Genomic DNA, 21592 nt, shown 5'->3' with positions numbered 1-21592 from the left:
CTCGGCTGGCGGGGAAACGTGGCAAAGGAAAAAACGCGCAAGTTCGTCGCATAGTTTCCTCGCCACCTTTCTTGGCAAAAGGCTCTCTGCACACATAAGATTGATTAGTGCATCAGAAGCTCCCGACTATGGAAGCGTCTGCTCGGTTCTATCGCCACCGAAACAGGGCGGCAACACACTCGTGGTCAACTCACAGGAGGGACATACACACGTTTGATTTTGAGTAGCATGCAGCGCAAAGACTCTCACATTCCCTTAGACGTTCCCTGTCATGTTTGTTTCATGTCCAAGCGTGCGTGTAGCTTGTCTGGAAAAAAAGTCTCGCCCACGCACGAGGGCCGGAGCGCATGCTGCAGCCCCTCCCACCCCCCCCCCTCCCCCTGCTTCTTCCCTATGCGAGAGTCTCGCGTTTGTCGCGAACTGACCCGCGGTCCACTCTTCTGCGACCCTTACTCGGACTCCAGGAGACACAGGTACATTTACACTTTGAACGGCACGACATGCAACGGTAGATCTCGGACTCCTCCTTCTTCACCGTTCGACTCCACACGATCTAGTTGATTCCAACAGCGAATGCACTGATCTAGAAAAACGCCGTTCCACCTCGTTGCCTCTCTGGCGCGTGACGAGCCTAAAAAAGGCATCCGTCCGCAGGCGACTGGGGACAAAAAAATTCGATCCATGGCGGAGTCTTTTTCACAAGCTTTTTCACAGACGTACTGGCACAAGCGATAAGCGAGAAGTTCTGTCTATGGGAAACGCCTGAAACGTACTGCCCAAAGTTACGGGCGGCGACAAGACATCCCAGACATGCAGTAGCTTTAAGGTTGAATCCGTGAAAAGCGGGGATGACCGCCGGAGGCGCGACGCCGGCTCGAAGACTCAAGAACGAACTTCTCCTTTCTGCCGCTCTTGCATAGGAAGCGCCACAAGCCGTGGTTGCATACTGATTGGTTTTTTATTGCTTGATCAGGCTCAGAACATGGCGCTGCTGTTGAAGGGCTGCGCTCCACAGACAGCCTCCGGGAGAGAGCCGGTCGTAGACCGCAGCGGCAGCATTTTATTCGGGAAAAACCCGAGACTTCCTCGCACAGACTGAGCGGCGTTGCCGCTCAACTGAGGGGGCGGGAGCCTCGCCAGCGAGGGAGCGAACGTCGCGGACTTGACAGTCGAAGGCGACACCAAAGGGTCTGCACAGCCGCGGTAAGCCACTCCAGGCGGGGCTAAACGCGTGACTGGCCCGGGCGCCGCAGAGAGCGACGCCACCGCCTGCTGTTTCCCCGCACCAGTCACGCCCGCCATGGCGGCCAGCCGCGGATCGCGGAGAAACTCCGCAGAGCTCGGTCCCTGGGAGGCGAAAGACGGCGAAGTTTGGGGGGCGAACGTCGGCGACGGCGCGCACAGGCGTTCCCTCATCTTCACCGCCGCAGCCTCTGGCGCACTGGGCAGGTCTTCTCTTCTCACCCACCGAGCCGCAGACACTCCCCCCTCCTTCCGCATCCCCTCACCCTCAAGCGTCCGATCCTTCTCGCGCAGCTGCCGCTGGTACGCGCTCACCAGCGACAGCAGCTGCGTTCTCTCTTGCACGGAGGGAGGCAGTGGAGATCCGGCGCTCGCCGAAGGCGCCTGGCGGACGACAGTGGCCTGCATGCGCCCAGTCGGGTGCGCCTCCGCGTAGGTGTGAGGCGCCGTGAGGGCCGAGGCGACTTGCGCGATCCCAGGAACCGGAATCGCAGCGAGGGGATGATACGGCGAAGGCGCGGTCTGTCGGGCCGCAGCGGCAGCTGGAGCTCCCAAAGTCAGCATGTCGCCTCCTCGCGAGGCCCGCAGCGGGACGCCGCCTCCTACTGGCGAAGGCAGAGAGGCGGGGTGGCCGTGCGAAGGGGGACTGGAGCCGCGACCCGTGTGAAGAGCGCAGGAAGGCCACGCAGCTGGCTGCTGCACCAGCGTGGCTAGCGAGGTATCGAGCTGCCGCAGCTGCGCGGCTCGCACGTCTCGCTGCGGAATCGCGGGGGGCGACGATGCGCGCATGTCGGGCTTCGCGACCCCGGCGGGGACGTAGGAAGCTGGCAGCCGAGACGAAGCGATCGGACTGAACTGCGGAGACATCGCCTGGCTGCCGCAGTTGAAGCTCCTCGCGTCTTGGCGTTCACGGACGCCCACAGCCGTAGCCGGCGAGGGCACCCCGACCTGCCCCTGTCTCGGCATTTCCCCTGAGCCTCGAGCGAGGCTCGTTACGAGCGGATGGCGCGCGCCCTGGAAAGCGTCTACACCGCGTCGGCTGTCATCTGGGAGCGCCGAGGGAACAGGTCGGTCTCCAACAGGACCCGGCGGAGTCTGCCCCACGGAACGGTGGCCGCCTGCGCCACGCGCAGCGGGCCGAGTCTCCGCACCTTCGGCTAGAGAGGCGTCCTTCGAGCTTCTGTTCTCGAGCTTCCGGCACGCCGCCTCTTCCGCCTGGGCGCGCATGGCGATGCGCCGCACGGCGGCTCCCGCGAGCGTCATGGCGCCCGACGAGTCGGCCGCAGGGGGCGACGCGACCCGCGCGGGAGCCACTCTCTTGTCCCCACAAGGCTTCCTGTTCGCCACCCTTCTCCGAGAGTCGCTTCTTCCTGACGAGGTGCGCGCTGAGGAGCTGCCCTCGCTGGCCGCCACAAGCAGGCCCTGCAGGTGCGGCACGTCTCCCTCGCTTCCATTCGGAATGTAAGGCTCCAACGTAGAAAGCTCCTCGTCGAGTGTGACATGAAGCTGCCGCGCCAAACGCTGCGTCGACGGCGAGAAGCCTCGTATCTCCAGTCTCTCCATCTTCTCGGCTGGTGGCTCAGGCGCCGCAACCAGTGGGTGAGACGCGATTAGACCCGTGCCGCGGGTCTCCACGCATGATGCGTCGGGCGACCGCGCTCGCGGAGCGGCCGCACCACTCGCGGAGACTGCAGACAGATCCATGGGTAGCGAGTGAGCACGGGCCTCTTCTCTAGGCTCCACGTGCGACGCTGGTGCTCTTGCTCCTGTCGCCGCCCGTGCACGAGCGCCATGGTCCCCTGGCCCGCCCTGGGCTCCACAGCCAGCAAGTGTCTGCCGAGCAGGCTCTGTCGACGCGAAAAAGTCCGCGGGGTCGTTCCCAGAAGAGCCAAGAACGGCCGGAAGAAGTCGACAACGCGAAACAGCTGGCGAGATCACGCGACTAACTTGGTTTGTCTGTAGTTCGTCATCGCCAGCGTCTGTTTCCCCCAGACTGCGCCTCTCTTGTTGTTCGCCCTGCAACGCGTCAAACGACGCAAACGACGACGCTTGGTCGTTGCCTTCATCCGCGGATCCAGGCGTCTGAGCGTCCGCCCACGCTGGCTTCAGTGCACACTCTCGTACAGCGGCCACGCTGTCGACAGCCTTTTCAGTGGCTCCACCCACGTCCTGGCTGTCCGCCGCTGCCTCTCTCTTTTCGCATTCTTTCTCTTTCCCGTGTGAGCGCCTGACGCAGGCCGCCGCCAGTCGCGATCTGGTCTTGTCTCCGCTAGATTCCGGACGGCCTCTTCCGCCCGCGGCCGCAGGGGCGTTGGAGCCCGACAGTGCCCTTTCGCGGGCCTCTTTCCCGGCTTCAGATGCCGCGCGCCCCCGGCGCCGCTCGGAGTCGGACTTGGCGGACGCCCCGGGGAAGACAAGGACTTTCTTCACGCCGAGTGTGACCATTTTCAGGACGGCGCCTTTCTCCACCTCTCCAAGGATCGGACTTTTCGCGACACCGCTCTCCGTTCTCTCTGGGGCCACTACACTCTTCGACATGCCTCGATGCCAGATACACGTTTGCTTCGTCGAGAGTCTCTTTTCCGCAGAGCAGCCTTTGGCCTTTCCGGAGGCGTTTCGAGCCGAGAGTCCCGAGTCCTCTCTCTTGCCGCTCTTCTTCGCGTCGTCGTCCCGCGCGTCGAGCCTCCTCGCTGCATGCGGCGACTCCACGGGGCTGCCGGTCCTCTGCTCGGCGACCTGCGAAGCCGCCCTCGGCGCCTTGCCTTTTCCCGCGTCGGTCGACGCGGCGCGAGCGGCAGTCCCCGTCGCGCCGCTGCGGTTCGCCATCTGACCCGCCTGAGAGCAGGAGCGAACGAGAGGAGTGCGGCCGCATCGCCCGTCTGCACATCCGCCTTCTCGCCCCAGTCTGGCCTTCAAGGCCCCCGCGCGCGCCCGGAAGGAGACCGCCCCTTCGGCGCTGGGGCCTTCGGAGCCCCGCGCACCCGCAGGCGACGAGCGGCGGGAGAGGGCAGGCGAAGACGTCGCAGGCGTTCGCGCCAATGTTTCCGGATTCGACGAGGACTCTTCTGTCTTGGCGCTCATCCGCGGCGCACAGGCGTGGGTCTGCGCGGCGACCGCCTGGGAGGACGCTGCAGCGGGTTCGCCTGGGCCTGGGCGGCCTTCGCCGCTGCGGCCCTCTCGAGCGTGTCGCGCAGGCATCGCCACTCGCTTCTCAGAGCCGTTCAGGCGCAGAGGGCGCCCGTCGTGGTACGAGGCAAGAACTAGTGTGCTTGGCTTCTCGTCCTTTGCCGGTCTCCGCAGTGGGCTCGCCCAGCGCAGCAGCCTGTCCTGTATTTTCTTCAGTTCGCGCTGGCTCTTGGATGTGAGGTACTTGCGAAGCGTGGCCCGGTAGGGCGACGCCTGGGTCAGCAGCCCCCGAGGCTTCGCCGCGGGCTGCGCGCGGGCGCTGCGCGCGGCTCTATCGCCTGAGGAGCTTGCCGCGCGGGAACTTGTGGACGAGCTCGAGACACGAGGATTCGAGGAAGCCAGCGCGCGACGGTCAGCTCTTCCGCGGCGCTCCCCGCGTTCAGGCGAGGCCTCAGAGCCCGAGTGCGACCTGGGCTCCTCCTTGGCGCCGCAAGACGCAGTCGCGGCGCGGTGGAGAGTCGGCGACGAGGCGCGAGCAGAGGCAGAAGCCGTGCCACAGTCGCGCGAAGTCGAGGGCGAGGAGGCCGCAGTGCTTGCCCGGTTCTTGGCGGAGGCGATCCCTGCGGGTCGAATGGACTGCGAGGAGGGAAGGCGCGGCACGCGCTTGGCCTTTTTCCGGAGCGACGTAGCGTTCTCCCTTTTTTCGGCACCCTTTCGGGGCACAGAGACCGATTCGCTGTCGCATACTTCCTCTGCAGTGGAGGCATTCGGTCCGCTCGTCGCCTTCACTTTGATCCGTTCTGCGTCTGTTGCAGGACCGCTCTGCTCGCGCGCCTGAAGAGCGCCCTCCTCCTCGTCGCTCCCCTGGAATCCGGTTAGGGCTCGGAGCGAGGGAAGCGCCTGGGTCGCGGCCCGCTTCAGCTCGCGAAGAAGTTTCTTTTCCCTCTCGGAGAGCTTCGAGAAGCCGATCGGCAAGGTGTCGCTGCCCTTTCGCTTGTGCAGCGCTCTGGTCTCGGAGTCGTCGCCCTGCTCATCGTCAGAGGTGTCAGGCACCGCGAGAGAGGGGAAGAGCGCAGCAAACGAAAGCGCCTTCCGCAGCGGAGGCGAGACAAAGAGCTTCTCCTCGTCAGAAAGCAGCTCCTCCTCCACGCGCGGCGGCCCCCACGCGCGACGTCCGCAGGCCGAAAGCCCCAGAGACAGCCGCTGCGCCCGCAGACGCTGCTCCTGCGCCGAGGGCGCCGCGCAGCTCGCGGCGGAGGGGGCGATGAGTGGAGACCGCGAACTCGACATCGCAGAAGCCGAGCCGGAAGACCCGACAGACGCCGTGGACGGCGGAGGCACCTAGGCGCCGAAAAACGAAAACACATCGGCAGTTAATGAGGAACAAGCCCAAAGGAGGCCCGGGTGGCGACAGGAAAAGAGACAAACGCGAGTGCTCTCTGAAAAACATAAATTTCAAGACAGAAAACAGGCGCGACCGCGAAGACTATCGCCTTTAAAGAAATCTCCTGCGCTCGCGCTCCACCCTGACGTTAGCTGCTGCATAAATCCTGGGAAGCGTCAAAAGACACTACGACTCTCGCGTGACGCATTGCGCTATATCTCGCCCTTCAGGGCTTGTCGCACTCTTGGAATCGAGAAGAGTAGATCATTTTGAAAAGATTTTCGTGACTCGCTTACCGGCAGATGCTTCCGTACTGAGAGGATGGAGCGGTCCCTCTTCTGTGTCTCTCCCGTTGTCTGTCGCTCGGGGGTCTGCGCCGCGGCTGTCTGCTTCGCTTCGCCTTTCTCGTCTGCCATGAGCGCGTCAGCTGTTCGTTTGGTCGCCTTCAAGAGCCCTGGCGCCTTCGCCTTGGGGTTCGCTACGCGCCCTATGAGAGCCTCGGACTGCGCCTTCGATCGGTTCCTCTGGCATGCGAGGTTCCGCTTCACCACGCGCAACTCGCTGCGAAGCGCGTCCTTTTCTTTCTCGGCCTCTTCGAGCTTCCGCGCCGTGGACAAATTCTCCTCCTCGAGCTCGCTGATTTTCCGCCGGAGTACCACAGGGACACGCGGGGGGGACCTGCTTTCGAGATATGCGCGGCCGGCGTGGTTGCCGGAGAGGGCGCCGAGCCGCTGGGCGACGGCCCCGCTGTCTTCTCGGAAGGGACGGAGGAGCCAGTCTGCGGACCCTCGGACGCCAGCGACGAGGACGAGAGCGAGGCGGCGGCGGAGAACGTCGCGGCGGCAGAGCTGCGCCGCTGACTGGATCGAAGGAGCAGGCGGGCAGTTTTCAGTTCCTGCGAAAGAATCGAAAACAAACATACAAAAAAACGCGACAGTCAGAATCGGATTCGGAAGAAGATCCCACGAGATTTAGGCGGAACGGAGCGCAGACAGCTGGGGCGGAGGGGGTGGGAGGGGGGGGCTTGGTAGAAAAAAGTAGTGGAAAAAGCGGCAGATGGAAGGCAAAGTGCGAACAGCTCTTCCGGGGATGAGCTGGTGATGGCCGCGAGTCTCCCGCGAAGCCTGAAATCGACTCCACCACCACACACTGCGCAAGAACTGAGCTGCGGCGAAAGAGCGTGCTCACGTGCTGCAGCTTCTGAATCGTCTCGTCCTTCTCGATCGAGGCCGCCTGCGCCGCCTCCTCTGTCTTCTTCACTTGTCTCCGGAGCCTCAGACACTGCAAAAGGAACAGAGGACGCAAGCGCACGCGTCAGACTCGTTGCGGTCGTCCGTCTCAGCCTTAACCTTCACGAGATCCATCTCGCTTGCGCAGAGCGAAGTGTGTGCGCTAAGAGCCGGGCGTCGCCGTCTCCCCAGCGGCTTCAGTCCGCATCGCGCTCACCCTACAGACAGCAGGGTCGTTGCCTACCTCGTTTTCCATCTGTTTGAAGGCCGGCGAATCGAAGTCGCGGAGGAAAGCCTGGCGGCGCGCATCAACAGAGACGTGGAAGGAAGGAAAATGAACCTGTCGCTCGTCTCTGCAGCTGTCACAAAACATCGTCAGCGACCAGCGCAGCTACGCAAGAGACGAGACTTCGGCAGCGACGCCATGGACGCAAACAGAAACGTAGAGGCGTCCCTAGGGCCGGTCAGGCGACCGGCAGGTCACACTGAACATTGATCAACAAGGGCAGATTACGCCGCCAACCGAGAAAAAAAGACATTAGCCTGCGCGTGACGCTGGAGGGAGGAGGAACTGACCTTGACTTTTCCCTTTTGCTGCTTGGCGCTCTTGATGGCTGCTTTGTACCGCTGGATCTCGAGGTCCTGAAACGACAAGAAAAAATACGTCGTCAACGAATGCAGATATAGCGCTAAAAAACAAATTGCAGCATACGTCACACAAGAGCCACCCTTCCAACACCCCTGGCAGACAGGCATGCGCCCACATACGCCGCTCCCGTACAACCCTTCACGCGTGTGTGCGTGTGTGTGTGGTCTCTTGTGCTTCCAAGCATCCACGTTTCTTTGAACGTGTCATACGCCGCGAGTGAGCGCCGCGTGGATTCAGATACACAATTCAGTGCGATGTGAAGGCGACGATGGGGAGAAAACGTCAACGCCGGAAGGAACTGTCTCGGGCGGGCTTACCGCTTGTCTGTAGACCTGGTCGGCCTCCTTCTCGAGTTGCTGCACGCGCTTTGCGAGCCGCGCGCGCGAGTCGGACTGAGATGTCTGAAAGGCGAAGACACGAAGCTGGGTCACAACGTCGCTAGAGCAAGCGCCCGTGATTGGCTCGATTCACACGGGCCGCTTCAGCCGTGCGCCTCTGTTCCGCCGAAGCGATGAAGGCAATCCCCGAGAGACTTTATCTCTGAAGCCGTGGCGCTCGCAGGGACGTAGAGTCGGGCATATGCGTGAGATCTACCCTGACGGAAATAGATGCACCTGCGAGGAAGCGCTGCTCTAGCATGTAGTAGCGCAGCGGCTGCATCTACCGGCGCATATGCACATATGCAACGCGCACGGCCGCTGGAGAGACCCACAGGGACTGGATCCATCAACGGGCCCACATATCTCGGGGAGGGCACCAGCATCTTCGCTCAAGATCCCAGTACTCTTCAGGCTTACTAGAATCGGCTGGTGTCCTTCTCCGCTAGTCAATTTGAAAGAGATGGCAACCTTGGGCCTCGAGAACTCCATCCCCCTGCAGGCTCACACGAGCATCGAAAGAGGCAGATGGAGCGCGAGTCCGCTGGCGGCGACGCAAACTCGCTGCAACAAAGGTATGCGACAGGCCGCAGGCTACGGCGGAAGACAACGTGAGCACCGTAAAGACATCGAATAGATAAAGTAGAACAAGCGAAGTCAGCGACGCGATGGTCTACGGTCTGGTGCTGGGAGGCCCGAAGCCTCCTGGCGGATCGGCTTCGCTTACGTGGCAACAGCGCGATTGAATGCGTCATTGTAGAAGTCCATCTGCCAGGGCGTCAGCGGCTGAAACGCACAGACCGAGGCACGCCTTCTAAATATTGAGAAGCCGTGGTTGAATGTGGCAGACTAGATTCTTATACGCATAGACATGCATCGCGGGTTCAGAATGCAAGGATATACATGTTTATGATATACGAAGGCCGGCGTTCCAGCCACCCGACCGTCTGAAACGGCCTCGAATAGCCTTGAGGCGCACAGACTGGCCTTCACACCCGCAGCCGCAGAATGCCTCAGCACACAGCAGACCGTCTATCTCGACGAACTTCACGCGTGTCTGTAGGTGCCATTCCGCGTGCGAATGTGCTGCTTGCAGAAAGATTGCCAGTCGAACGTGACGCCGCGACGAGCCCGAGGCGAGGAAAAGAGGGAGAGCCTTCGCGCGCCCTGCATGCAGCCCCGCACCTTGCGCGGTTTCTGATATGTTGACTCACCGCCAGTTTTGCGTCGGCTTTGGTCAGCGCGAGCCAGACGGTGCCTTGCGCCTCGCTGCCGCACCTCGCCAGGAAGGCCTTCAGCGGGACGTTTGCGACGTAGACGCAGCTGCCCGGTGCGTTCAGGGCCTTGCCAACGGAGTCGTGCGCAGGCGCGTCCGCCACAGGTTTCACCTCAGTCTCGCCTGAGGTCGCGTGGTCGGAGAAGCTCGCACCGGAAAGCGATACCCGCGAGAAAGACGGCAGGGACGACAGGGACGAGCCCGAGGCGAGCGACGGCGATGGCGACGGCTGTGGTGCGCTGCAATAGACCACCACGCGGATGACCTGAAGGGAGGGAACCGGAAAAACGCGACTGGAACCAAAGAACAACTAAACCGAAAGAAGGCTCACACAGACGCTCGTGGTGCGAGCTGAAGCGAGACGCAACTGAGAAGCGTCACCTCGCGCCGATCTGCGTATCCCGTGGGCGCCACTGAGTCAGTAGGCCCCGGTGTCTCCTGCCCTACGAAACTCAGAGGAAACGCACTCCGTCGTCTAGCGGACAACTGCGCGGAAAGGAACGCATGACTTCTTGGCAGAACTGCCTCAGGCGTTTTCATCGACCTGACCTAGCTGGATAGAGAGTGCAAGGCGAGGCGGCACGCGAGCCGACGGAATCGCGAACAAGCCCCCTCTTTCTACGCTGACTGTTAGGAAGTTCGCCTCTCGAGCTTACCGTGACGAACTGATTTTTCGCAAACTCGCCCTTCGCCTTGGCCTCCCGCCTCTCCGTCTGCAGCGTCATTCCAGCTGCATTTGAGCAGCTGTCTCCCTCGTTCGATGCGCGCGAGGACACTGCGTGAGTGTCTTGGAGGCCTTCAGAGAGCTCCTCATTCGAGCCACCGAGTCTCTGAACGAAGGCCGTCGGAAGGGGGAGTGAAAAGGCGTAGGGCAGCTGCACGGAAGAGACGTCAAGCGTTCGCACGCACGGGTGCGTGGTTATGACCATTCTGTGGAACTTCTGCTCGAGTTGCGTGGGCAGGTGGACGCGCAGGCGCAGCTCAGGCGCCGAGAAAGGAGCGGGCAGCGGCACGCGGGCGAGGCGGTGGGTCAAGCGCGCGGAGGGGAGCTGAGAAGGAAGTCGGCTGCCGGCGTCTCCTGACTCCGGCAGCCGACTCTCTTGAACGGACGACACTCCAGAGAGAGGCTGTGGAGCCTCCGGCTCAGCCTCTCGCGCCCCCTCGGCGGCCTCCCTGACCTCAGTCTCCTCCACCCCGGTCAGTGGAGACTCCGGTCGCGACGACGAGCAGGAAGGAGACGACGGCAGGAGCATGCGGGGAGAGAGCCGGTCGAGCGGGGGGGATGCCTCGCCGCTGGCTCCCGCGTCGAACGGAGGCGAAGCGATCTGGGGCTTGGGCTCTGTTGGATCGTCGGGAGACAGCGCAGAGGAAAGAAACGCGGAAAAGCAAGACGCAAAAGAGAATGCGCCTGGCGGCGCGCTCAGGACGCAGGCGCGCCGCGAAGCTGGAGAGAGCACGGTTGGTGTGGAGGCCTCGCGGAGCTCTGCCACAACGTCGGCGCGGCCGTCCTCTGTTTCGCTGTCATCCTCAGACTGCGCAGGCGAGGCGCTTGGGAGCAGCAGCGCATGCATCGAGAGCCCCGCGCACCCGCTCTCTGTCTGCGAGGGCTGTCCCCAGAGATTCGGCGCCGTCTGCGGCGGATGCTGGCTAAGCGGTTCGACCGCGACGAAAGGCGACAAACCGCTCTTGCCCTCCTCAGCGCTCAGGGGGTCACTGCGCTCGCCTCGCGCCACTGAGAAAAGCGTGAAGGCGTGCGCCGGAGATTTGTCGCCCTCCTCCGCCTCGCGGGGCACCAGCGGCATGCACTCGGACGACGCCGCGGAGAGCGGCGAGTAGGCTGAGCAGGGCGACGAGGGCAGACACGAGGACAGCGAGCTTCTCTCTAGCGTCAGCAAGTTCCTGTCCCGCGCGATCTCCCAGTCCTCTGTTCGGTCCTCAGAGGCTAGGGCGCTCGAGGACGACGAGGCCTCGGAGGCGAAGCGCGAAGGAAAAGCCTGGGTTTCCTCACTCTGGCACCTGTCGCCGTGGTCTTCGAAAAACTTTTGGGCAGGACACGCAGCGTCGCCAGGCTCGGTGTGCAGCGAGAAAACCTGTCCGTCAGCAGCGGCTGACGCAGAGTGAATCCCCTCGCTCGTCTCCTCCATTGTCCCGTGCTGCAAAAAAGAGGTCTGCGCCTTCCCACGACCCCGGTAGAGAAGAAACCGACAGAACCAAGAGGATTCAAGTAGAGATATGGCTCGGGGGAACTAGCCAAGAGGGGCGTTTCCTGGAGAGCCTAGAGCTCGGCAGGGCTCAAGAGCCACAAGGAGAGTCGCGGCGGATGCCCGATCCGAACCTCAACTGTGTGCGTGGGGAGCGGTTTGGAAACCCAGAAACACGCAGACATGAAAAATACCACAAAACACGCGAATAGAGAGACAACAAACCAGGTAGCGAGGTAAGGTCACACGGCCCTCGTCGAGGACGACTCCTGCCGCGCCGCCCTGTCTCGACAAGACGGGAGACGCAGACGTGAGGTGTAACTGAAGCCAGGAAAAACCCCTGTGAACAACAGCCACGGTCCCGGAAAGTCAAGGGCGTGCATTTCGCCAGTTGAGTTGACCGAACGCAAGACACGCTCGCCCAGGGGGAGGAGGAGGAGGATCGCGATGGAGTCCCGTCAGCGGCGTGGACTCTGGAAGACTCCGGCGTCTGCGAAAGTTGGTATGACAGGCGGAGGAGAGCGAGACGTTTTGCGGGAAACGAAAGCTTCCCTTAAAATCTGCCGCATATGCAAGAAGGCCGGCGTTGAAATAGCTTTTGTCATGGGGCGGGCGAATTCCGGCGGCACACACGATGACGAAAAGCGTCACGGCCGCTGGCCTGTTAGCCGGCGGGACTCTCGGAGTGTCTTGCAACGACACCTGCGGCAGCCATGAAACACGGACTGTAAATCTGAAGACAAGTCTCAGATCCTCGCCAGCGATGTTGGCATCCGCTTCAGGAATGTTAGAGCGAGGCTCGCACAGGAATTACGGAGGCAGAAATGTGAATCGAGCTCAGAAAAGCGCTGTCGAGTTCAGTCGGCTATAGACACGGCGAGCGCGACGAGATGCAAAGAAGAAGAGCGATATTGGCAAGAAGAGGTGAGCGCGGCACAGCAGAGAAAAGAGAAAAACAAGACACGAATAAACAGACGACAGAGACCAGAAGAACCCGAGAATACGAACTCACGAGTGGTAAGGCACGCACAGCGCGCTCCAGAGCGTGACACCCACCAAGCCACGAGCAAGACACCGATGCCGCGCGCCTGGCTCGTGGGGACCGGCAGAGTTTTCTTGCTCGTTTCGAGTTCCACCGCCTTCTTCTCTGTTCTTCGCACCCATTTCGGTAGCTTCCTACGGGTGGAAAAGACAGATAAAGTAGCTCGGGGAGGAGACGGAAACAGGAGCTCCAAAGACACACATCTGAGGGGGGTTCACTCATCGAACCCCCGGCTACCGCTATCGCCCTCCAACGAGCACAGCAGAGTGACCCGTCCTCTTGCAGCCGCTACCTTCTTACGCAGGTAGCCTCGAACCTGGGGAGAGGATCTTAGCCCCTCCACACCTTTCCCCGGCCTCTGAATCTACTATTTTCCGTAACCTGGGAAACTCTGAGATGCTTAACTTTGCAGAGAGAAAATGCTGTGTCGTGAGGCTCACTTCCCTGGCGCCTCCGGAGGGAGAGTGTGAACTGCTTTTCTTGCGTGATTCCATGTCACTCTTCCTGCGCCTCTTTCCAGTGGCTGTGTCCGGTTCCAAATCAAGTCTACAGAAGTTGCTACTCCCGCCAAATTTAGTGGCTTGTTTGGCGCGGGCATACGATTCGCTAGCAGCCGGACAAGAGCGGGGCCATCGTGGCGGGCTTTGTTGCATCTGCGAAGACTCAGCCGTTTGCAGTTCTTTTTTGAGCGCGGAAGAGTCTCCAGAGCCGCGCTGCACGGCACTGCGGTCGCCCCTTTGCTTCTCTCGTGCCCCCCGAGCCGTCCGCGGTAGGAAGGTCCTGAGATCGCGCTGAGTGCCGGCTCGCGAAGGCCTGCGTGTAGGGTTTAGGGTTTGAGGCTTGCGCCACTGAGCACTCACCCGACGCGCGTCTCGGCTGAATGCCTTCAGGAAGAGACTAGCCGTGTCGCCATCAGCTTGCTGTCAACGTGAGGCTCTGCACGCATAGCAGTCTTCCGTGCAAGTCTTAGATCGAAGTCCAAAGGCGCGGATTTGTCCCTTCGCCGCACACAGCCCCGGTGACACCGCCTTCCCCCCCCCCTGAGGTGTCGCTTCCGTCTACCGGGCTCTCCGTGGAGGGAACTTCGTCACGCCCCCCTCCGGAAGCTGCTGAGACGTGAGCACCGCTTTCTTCAGCCGCGGAGGATACCCCGGCCTTCCCCCAGACAAAGGAGCGCAAGACCGACGGGCCCCTTTTTACGTGGGAAGGTATGCGACGCCGTCCGCAAAATGGGTCTTGCCGGTGAGTCGGCACGACCATGACTCAGAAGCCGCTGCCGCTGTGCCCTAAGAGACTTTTCTCACATCTGCATCGTTCTTCAACGATGGCCTACTCTGTGCACCTAGTTGAAATCCGGTCGGCTGAACGAATGCTCGTGCTGGGCGGTGCTGGCTCGGGAACCGGCTCCTGCAAGACGTGCGCCCGGCGAAGTTCGCCGACGAAAAAAATAGAGGTGCCTTTATGCGTGTGCATCTGTCACTGTAGAGAGGGTGAGAGCCGACAGAGGAGAAACAGAGGAACTCCTTTCTGACTGCGCGACCCCGGGGTCTGTCTACAGCTACACGCCGGCTCCCGAGTTGCCGACTTGCCCGCGATCCAGGGGAGGCGAGAAGGGGGGACTGTCCCCTGTCCAGTTTGTCCCGGCGAAGAAATTCGTGGAGAAGCTTCATCTTCCTCAGTTGGGGGGCGACTGACACAGAACGGTTCTTACTATCAAAGGCGCGCGTTCTTCTCCAGGGAAGTGCTCAGCGGAAGATATCGAGATCGCCGCGCATGCACCTTCTCACGGGTCAGGGGCGAGTATGTGTCTTCACTGGGCGGCGCATCCTTCCCCCACAAAGATGCTTTTTGGTTTCTCGATTTTCTGGCATTTTTTTCCCACTGGATCTATCGACTTTTCGTGCTTTGCACCGAACAGGGCCTTTTCTCGGACACCTCTGATGCTTTTTTTTTATTTTCTAGATGTTGCGATTCCTCAGGGCTGGAATTTCGGCACCCGGCGTCGAGCTGCGCCCGTCTCACCGCGGAAATCTGAACGTAAAAGGCGGTTTCTTTTGTACAGTTTGCCTTTTTTAAACGCGATATTCCATCACTTGCTCTTTTTCCTTCTCTTTTCCTTACCTCTCCTTTGGATAGTCGTCGCGCTGCTCCGCCGTCCTCCAGCCACGGAGGCCGCGAAAAGTCGGGGCTGGGCTCTGTGCTCGAGAAGGTAGGCGAGAAAATGAGCGCAGGACGCCTGTCGTTCTCTTTCGTTCTGGTGCAATCCGCTCCCGCATGACTGGCCAGGCGTCTGTACAGCGCACGTTTCCTGCCTTGCATCGTTTTTCCCCGCTTTTTCCGCATAGTGGGAAGCATGATCGTCCCCGGTGTCTACGTCGATGAGTGCCGCGGTAAACGACACAAGATTCTCTTCTGCTCGCTGGGAGTCGGTTGCTGCTCAGTCATCGGCCTCGCAGTCGTTTCCTCCATCTTCTGGCGGCCGCTGCCCTTCGTCGTCGCCCCGGTCCTCGTCTCCCTGCTCGTCCTCGCCTGCGGCACCATGGCTCCTGTGACGAAGGACCTGGCGCAGATCGGGCGCAAGACAAAGAAGAAAAAGAAAGCCAAACAGGCGAAGAAAGTCGTTGTTGCGTCGGAGAGCAAGCTGCTGAAGGAGCGAGGCCGGCCGGGGCCCCCTCGAAAACGGGCACCGCGGGAAAACGGCGTTCCAGCGGACAGCTCGGTCGGTCTGTCCCTACCTTCTCAGACTTCTTCCTCGCAGTCCGCTTCTGCTGAAGCCTCCGACGACACGCCGTCTTCGTCAGCTCCCTCAACTCCCCTCTCCTCTTCTCTCTCCCGGTCTGACGCCTCCGTCCCGTCTTCTCGTGCGGCGGCCCAGGGGCCCCCGCGCCCAGGCCGGGGAGCCGCTGCACCTCGCACGCCTCCCCCCGCGTCTTCCTCGTCTCGTCGCTCCATTCCCTCCGCGTCTCCGCGCCGTCGCCCGCGTGGAACTGCAGCTGCTGCGTGCGTTTCGGCCCGCGCGCCCTCGTCTCAGTCTCCGTCTTCCTCGTCTGCTCCGTCGCTGTTGTTCCCGTACGCCTCCTCTGCGCCCTCGCCTGCCGCCCCTTCGTCGCCGCGCGCGCCTGCTGCGCCAGGCGCGGCCTGCAGGGAGGGCGTCTCCGCTCCTGCGCACAAGCAGGATGATCCGAAGGGGGCAGGGGGGGAGGAAACCGAGTGGCTTGGGTCGGACGCGTATTTCGTGGCGGAAGATGAAGAGAAGAATCAGCGGCAGCTGGAGACTAACACGAAAATCCGAGGTCTCTTGACCTCGTTCCGGTCGTCGGTCGGCGCGCGCGGTGCAGAGGCCCTGCCAGGCGCCACCCAGCCTCTGGGCTCCTTCCTCGACGACTTCAGTCCCCTGGAGGCGCACAGCGAAAGCACGGCGGAGACCATGGCGGCGTCGCCGGACTCGCCCTCGATGGCCTCTTCCTTCTCGCCCTCGCCCTTTACCACGTTCTCGCTGGCTTGCCCGGCGCTGCCTCGCGCCCTCGGCGTCGACACGCTGAGGCGGGGTCGCGACGAAGAGGCGAGTGACGAAGAGACCGACGGCCGGGAGGTCAAGCGGAAGAAGAGCGCGGCGGAGGAGCACGCGGCCGCCCCAGCGGAAAGCGACCAGGGAGACGCGGCGGCTGCGGCGGCTGCGGTCCCAGATTCAGTCGGCGAAGAAACAGGCACACTCGAGCCGCCAAAGACTTACGCGGAAACGGCGGCCGAGGGGGGAGGGCGCCTGCACGGGCCACCCTGGACGCGGAACGACTTGGGGAACAGAGATCACCTCGACTTCTTCCATCGCCTCCACGAAGAGTGCCTCGACTTCATTCACTGGATCGACGCCACGGAAGACGAGGAGCGCAAGAGAGCCAAGGTGGGGCTGCGCGAGAGAGACAAACGCGCTGAGACGCGGAGGCGGCGGCGCAGAGGACAGGAAGAAGGGCAGAACGGCAGCTAGCATTTCTCGCGTCCAGCACGTAGCCTGGCGCGTGTATCTTGGTAGATTCGTCCTCTCAGCTTTGCTCGCTGGACAGAGTGCCTTTTGCGACTAAACGGCTAGAGTTCCTTAAGCAGCCACAGGAAGTTCCAGCGAGATGAGGGAACGCCCGCGCATTCAAAGTCGCTTGTAGAAACGCAGAAGAGAGAACGAAGTGACGGAAGACACCTGGTGACGCCCTTTTAAGGCAGGGCCTCGCGCTTTGCGTCGTGCGATCCGTCGCAGACCATTGCAGTGGCAAATGACGGGCTTGTTTTCGGTTTTCTCCTCAGTTTCTGTGTTTTGCTGCAAGTGGAGGCGCGCGATTCTGACGCAAATTTGGGTCTCGGCTTTCTTCTGTGCTGCTCCGTCGCTGTCTTCAAGGTGTTGGCTCGCATCACGGCGCTTGCGCGGCTGCTGTGGGACGACTGTGTGGTGTGTCCCTTCGGGAGTTACTACACGAGTTTGTGCCTGCCGCATGCGGACCTCGACGTCTGCATCTTCATCAACTCGAAGCCGCCGCTGCTGGAAGAATTCCACGAGCTGGGCGCCATCGACACCACGCGGAACAACTTCATGTCCTCCTGTCCGTCGGAGTCGTCCTTTTCGACGCTGCCCTCGTACAAACGGCTCGCTTACCTCACGGAGAAGGTCATGGCGGAGGCCGCGACCTGCCAGGAAACTTGCGGCCAGCACGCGTCCTTTCGAAAAAAGAAGGAGGAGTCTGCGCAGTGCCTCAGGGTATGTTCACTGTGAATAAGCAAACTGCACTCGATTCGCCTCTCTGTCTGCAGCGAGCGAATCCGCGCGGGCGGGCGGGACATCCTCGTGGCTCAGCTCCAAGTGTTTGTGTGGACTTCCAGTGTAGGCCGCGACCGGCACGGTCTGCGAGAGGCGTGGCTCCTCGTGCAATGATCGCGAATCGTATCCTTCCTGCCTTTTCGTCGATTCACGCCGCGACTCTCCTCCCGCTGCATCGACCGTGATGACTCCCCTCTGGAGGCGTAGATTTGTGTCGCCCGCAATGCCTCATTCGGGAGTCGCGCGTGTGTGTGTTGCGCGGATTTGCGGCTTACCTACGTGCTGCGTGATTGTGGTGCTGCCTCTGTATGGACTCTCAGCGTCTCGCCACCTTGCTCTCGTCGTGTCGCATTACGTTGCCTTCCGCGGACGCCGGCGCGTCTTTGGGGGCGGGCTGCGCCGAGAGTCTCGCCGCACCGTTGATTCGCGACTTGCAGCTGATTCTAGAGGCTCGAGTCCCCATTTGCCGCTTCGTGGACTCGGAGACGGGTATCAACGTGGACGTCAGCATCGACCAGCAGTCGGCCGTGCTCACCTCGCTGTATGTGCGGCTCCAACTGCTTCGCTTCCCGCTGCTGCGGCCGCTCATGCTGCTCAACAAGGCGACGCTGAAGCACTGGCGACTGAACGAGCCCTTCACCGGAGGCGTCGGGTCCTATCTTCTCTTCGTCATGGTGAGTTGAGCAGCCTCCACAGCCTGCGTCTGGGGCGGAAAGAGACATGAAGCAGAAACACGGGGTGCCGCGGCTCGTTTCTCGAGTGAGAGTTTGGAGAGCTATGCGTGGACGGGGCCGCCTGTTTTTGCTGTGGCCTCCCCTCTGTCAGGCTCTCAGCTTCCTGCAGTTGAACCCGCGTCTGTATGACCGAAGAGCGCATCAGCGCTACTCACTCGGTCATGCGCTCTTTGAGTTTCTGCACCACTACGGCGTCGACTTTCGCTACCCTTCCGTCGGCCTCAGGTAGGCGTCGCCCTCTGCGGCGCAGAGGCATGCATCTGGGTGGACGGCTCTCTGCCACGCGAGACGGCCGACGCGGTTGTGAATCCTAGTGTATCTGAGCATGCCCATATATATATATATATACCTAAACCCTAATATATATATATATATATATATATATATATATATATATATATATATATATATATATATATATATATATATATATGTTTGAGTACCCTCTTTTCCGGGATGAACGTCCTCTTCCCCCCGTCTGACAGACACGCCAAACGCTGTATTGTTTGTTTTGGTGCGTGCAGCGTTCGAAACAAAGGCCGGCTGTTTCCGAAGGATCGCCGCCGCTGGCGGTATGGCCCTGAACACGGCGAGGGCGGCCCAGAGTACTACTACTCGACGGAGCAGGATCGTTTTCTGCTTGCCGCAGAGTCTCCGCTGGTGAGGAGGGCGCCGGCGCCGCTGCTGCTACATCGGACAGTCGCGCGCGACTCTCGCCTCGGGGAGGAGTGAGAGCGGGCGCAGTTGCTGGCAGCTCGCGCGGAAGGCCGTCGAAGCCCACGCGGCAAACGCCGAGTCGAGAGCAAGGGCAAGCCTCGGGTGGTGCTCGAGACTCTCACGCAGCGGGCGTTCTCGAGGGAAAGAGTCTGCTCAGCTTCCGCGGAGCTTCTGTGGGTTCGTTCTGCGGACGGCTGAAAGAGTATCCTGCCTGTTTTTTTGCAACTTGTGCATGCGTGTGTCTCCAGGAGCCGTTCCGGGACATTGGACGAGGCGCATTTCAGATGCCGCAGATTCGAAGCGCGTGGCGATCAGTTTACGCGGTAGGATCGCGCAGAAGTGCGGCAGTCTGTGTGCGTGACATCTGGAAGGCGAGACAGGGTGAGAGGAGTCGGTCGACTTCGCTCGGAGGCGAGCCGCACGGTGGTGGAGCGCGGTCGCGGCACCTGGTCGCACCGTCTCGTTCGGTCGCGAGCGGCTGACTCGTCCGCCTCCTCGTTTGTGTGTGTCTGTGTGCGTTGGCGGCGCGAAAGGCGGCCTGTGTCATGCCAGCTTGTTGGGTGCGCGTTTCTTCAGCGAATGGCGTCTCGCCTGCGAGCCGAGACGCGCCCGTGCCGCTACCGCGTCGTGCGGTCTTCGGACTCGCTACTCTCCTACCTCATTCCGCCGGAGCCTTTCCGCCTGCTGCCGCCGCGGCCTCCGCTGGACGCAGCCAAATGCCACAAGGACTACTTCCGGCCGCCGCGGAGGAGGTTGGAGGAGGATGACGAGGCGCCTGACGAGGCGCCGGAGGACGGCGAGCGACCCACAGGCGCGTGCAGCTCGTCCTTCTCCTCGCTGCCGCCGCACGTGACGCTCTTCAGGCGTGTCTGCGGCCTGCGGGCTGTCACCACGGAGCCCTCGAAGGCTGCGGTCGCGAAGGAACAGCGACTCTTCGAGGCGTGTTTCCTCTCCTCGGGGGGTCGGAAGCAGAGCGGCGCGGAGCGCAACAGACGCGGGCTGAAGCTGCTCAAGAAAAAGATTCATCAACTCGAGAAGGAGCAGCGACTGGGCGGCAGAGGTCTCTCGCCGTTCCCCCGGCAAAACTCGCATTTCTTCTTCGAGGCCGACAGTGAAGCGGAGCGCGAAGCAGAGGAGGAAGACGACGAAGAGGAGGACGACAAAGAGCAAGACGAGGCGGCGGAGAAAGCGGAGACCCGACTTTCCTCAAGTAAGTGGGCGTCCTTCCTTCGCGCGAGATCTCTCTGCGTTTGAGCCCGGCGGGAGCGCTCGCGGAGCGGAGTCGCGACGCCGCGTAGCTAGGAGACTGCGGGGCGGTGATGTTTGTGTGGTATTCTCTGTGGGGCGTTGTTTCCTCTGTGCGGCGTTGTTTCGCAGAGCTTTCGGCGCCCATTTTCGTGAACCTCTTGAGTGCCTCCTCGTCGGACGAAGACGACGCCCACGTCGCAGCCACGGGACTGGGCGGCAAGGGCGTCAAGACGAACTCGACTATGCCGTCGTCCTCGCCCTCGGCTTCACTCTCGACTCCGCCCTCGTCGCCACCCATGTCATGGGCGTCGTCTCCAGAGCATAGCCGTGATGGTTTGGCACCGTCCGCGCGGCTGCCGCCTGCGCAGAGGCACTCTATAACGAGTGACGATGACGACGCTCCGATTGTCCTCTCCTCCGCCGCCTCGTCGCGCGCCGCGTCCCCTGCGAAGGCGCGCCAGGCTGGCGGGGGAGGGGCTGTGGGGATGTGCGTCGACGACGACGAGGCGAGCAGCAGCGACCGCGAGGACGCAGAGGCTGGCGAGCGCGCTGGCAGCGTGCCTTCCTACCGAGATGTTTTGCTGCAGAAGGCGACGAAGATCGACGCCGAGAAGTCCGCGCCGGCTGCGAAGCTCGCGACGTTCGATCTAGGCGGCAAGGAGGCGGAGGCGGCTGCAGGCGACGCGCTCACCTACCTGACGCAGCGCAGCGCATGCAAGGGAAAGTGGGAAGAAAAGGAGTCCGACGCGGAGAGTGAGTAGCGCAGACTGAGCCGCGATACCGTAGAGAGGAGGCGGAGACGCAGCGAGCGGGGCGCCGCGATCGCGCTGTCAAGGAGAGAGACTGAGAAGGACGAAGAACCAGGTGGCTGAGCACTATAGAGTTGTGAGCAACGGCGACATTTTAGTTTTATTTGCTGTATGCTTCAGTTCGGCCAGGATCCTCTTTCATGGCAGTGCTGCCTTTCTTGTCCCGCTGCGCGCGAGTTGTGACGCCCGGGTTGGTTTCGCCTTTCTTTTTTCACTGCATGTTCATCAAGGGGTTCTTTCGATGCGCATGTGTATGTGGAACTTCTGATACGTGTATTCTCTACGTACGGACAAAGCGTCTGCTACCGTGGACGAATATGAATTTGACAAAAAACTGTGGGAAAGATGTCGTGTCCTTGCAAGCTTCATTCTGGCGGAAAACGCATTGAGGACTTGCATTTTTTATTCTCGGAAGACTGTAGTGGAATATTATACAGATTTGCCTTGTTGCCATGTGTATGTAAATTAGAGTGTCGTTTTTCGGCTGGGAGGAAGTGTGTCTGTCGCTCGGGTGTTAGGGGAACCAGTAGAGGCTTACGCAGGGTCCTCTCCGGGGCGGAAGAGAGGAAAATAGGCGGAGCGTGGTTGCCATTTTATTTTTAGAGGGTCCGAAATATACATATATATGCGGATGTGGCGGAAATGGTAGACGCGTTAGATTTAGGCTTTAATAAAGTAAAAATGAGAGTGCGGCGTCGCAGCGACCGTTTGTTTCCGTGTGTGGAGAGATGCCATCTTTGCTGCTGGAGACTAG

At 61.4% G+C, this 21592-nt stretch overlaps 2 protein-coding genes across 2 annotated transcripts; one reads left to right on the top strand and one right to left on the bottom strand.

Moving 5' to 3' along the window:
* Window positions 1–975: 975 nt before the first annotated feature.
* On the bottom strand, window positions 976–11427 carry BESB_068750 (uncharacterized protein; the record flags this gene model as incomplete). Its single annotated transcript, XM_029365268.1, has 10 exons — window positions 976–5709; window positions 6049–6647; window positions 6941–7033; window positions 7204–7276; window positions 7558–7623; window positions 7948–8031; window positions 8428–8503; window positions 8735–8793; window positions 9222–9548; window positions 9940–11427. 10 exons carry the CDS (start codon window positions 11425–11427, stop codon window positions 976–978), a joined length of 7599 nt encoding a protein of 2532 aa, XP_029218851.1.
* A 3452-nt stretch (window positions 11428–14879) lies between these two features.
* Window positions 14880–20790, top strand: BESB_068740 (DNA-directed DNA polymerase; the record flags this gene model as incomplete). Its single annotated transcript, XM_029365267.1, has 8 exons — window positions 14880–16427; window positions 16914–17270; window positions 17651–18004; window positions 18156–18289; window positions 18589–18724; window positions 19030–19104; window positions 19358–19991; window positions 20159–20790. 8 exons carry the CDS (start codon window positions 14880–14882, stop codon window positions 20788–20790), a joined length of 3870 nt encoding a protein of 1289 aa, XP_029218850.1.
* Between the last annotated feature and the right edge of the window lie 802 nt (window positions 20791–21592).

The sequence above is a fragment of the Besnoitia besnoiti genome, chromosome VI (assembly GCF_002563875.1).
Source record: "Besnoitia besnoiti strain Bb-Ger1 chromosome VI, whole genome shotgun sequence".
Taxonomy (NCBI): domain Eukaryota; phylum Apicomplexa; class Conoidasida; order Eucoccidiorida; family Sarcocystidae; genus Besnoitia; species Besnoitia besnoiti.
Note: the sequence above shows the minus strand (reverse complement) of the source record. Positions and strands in the feature narration are given on the sequence as shown.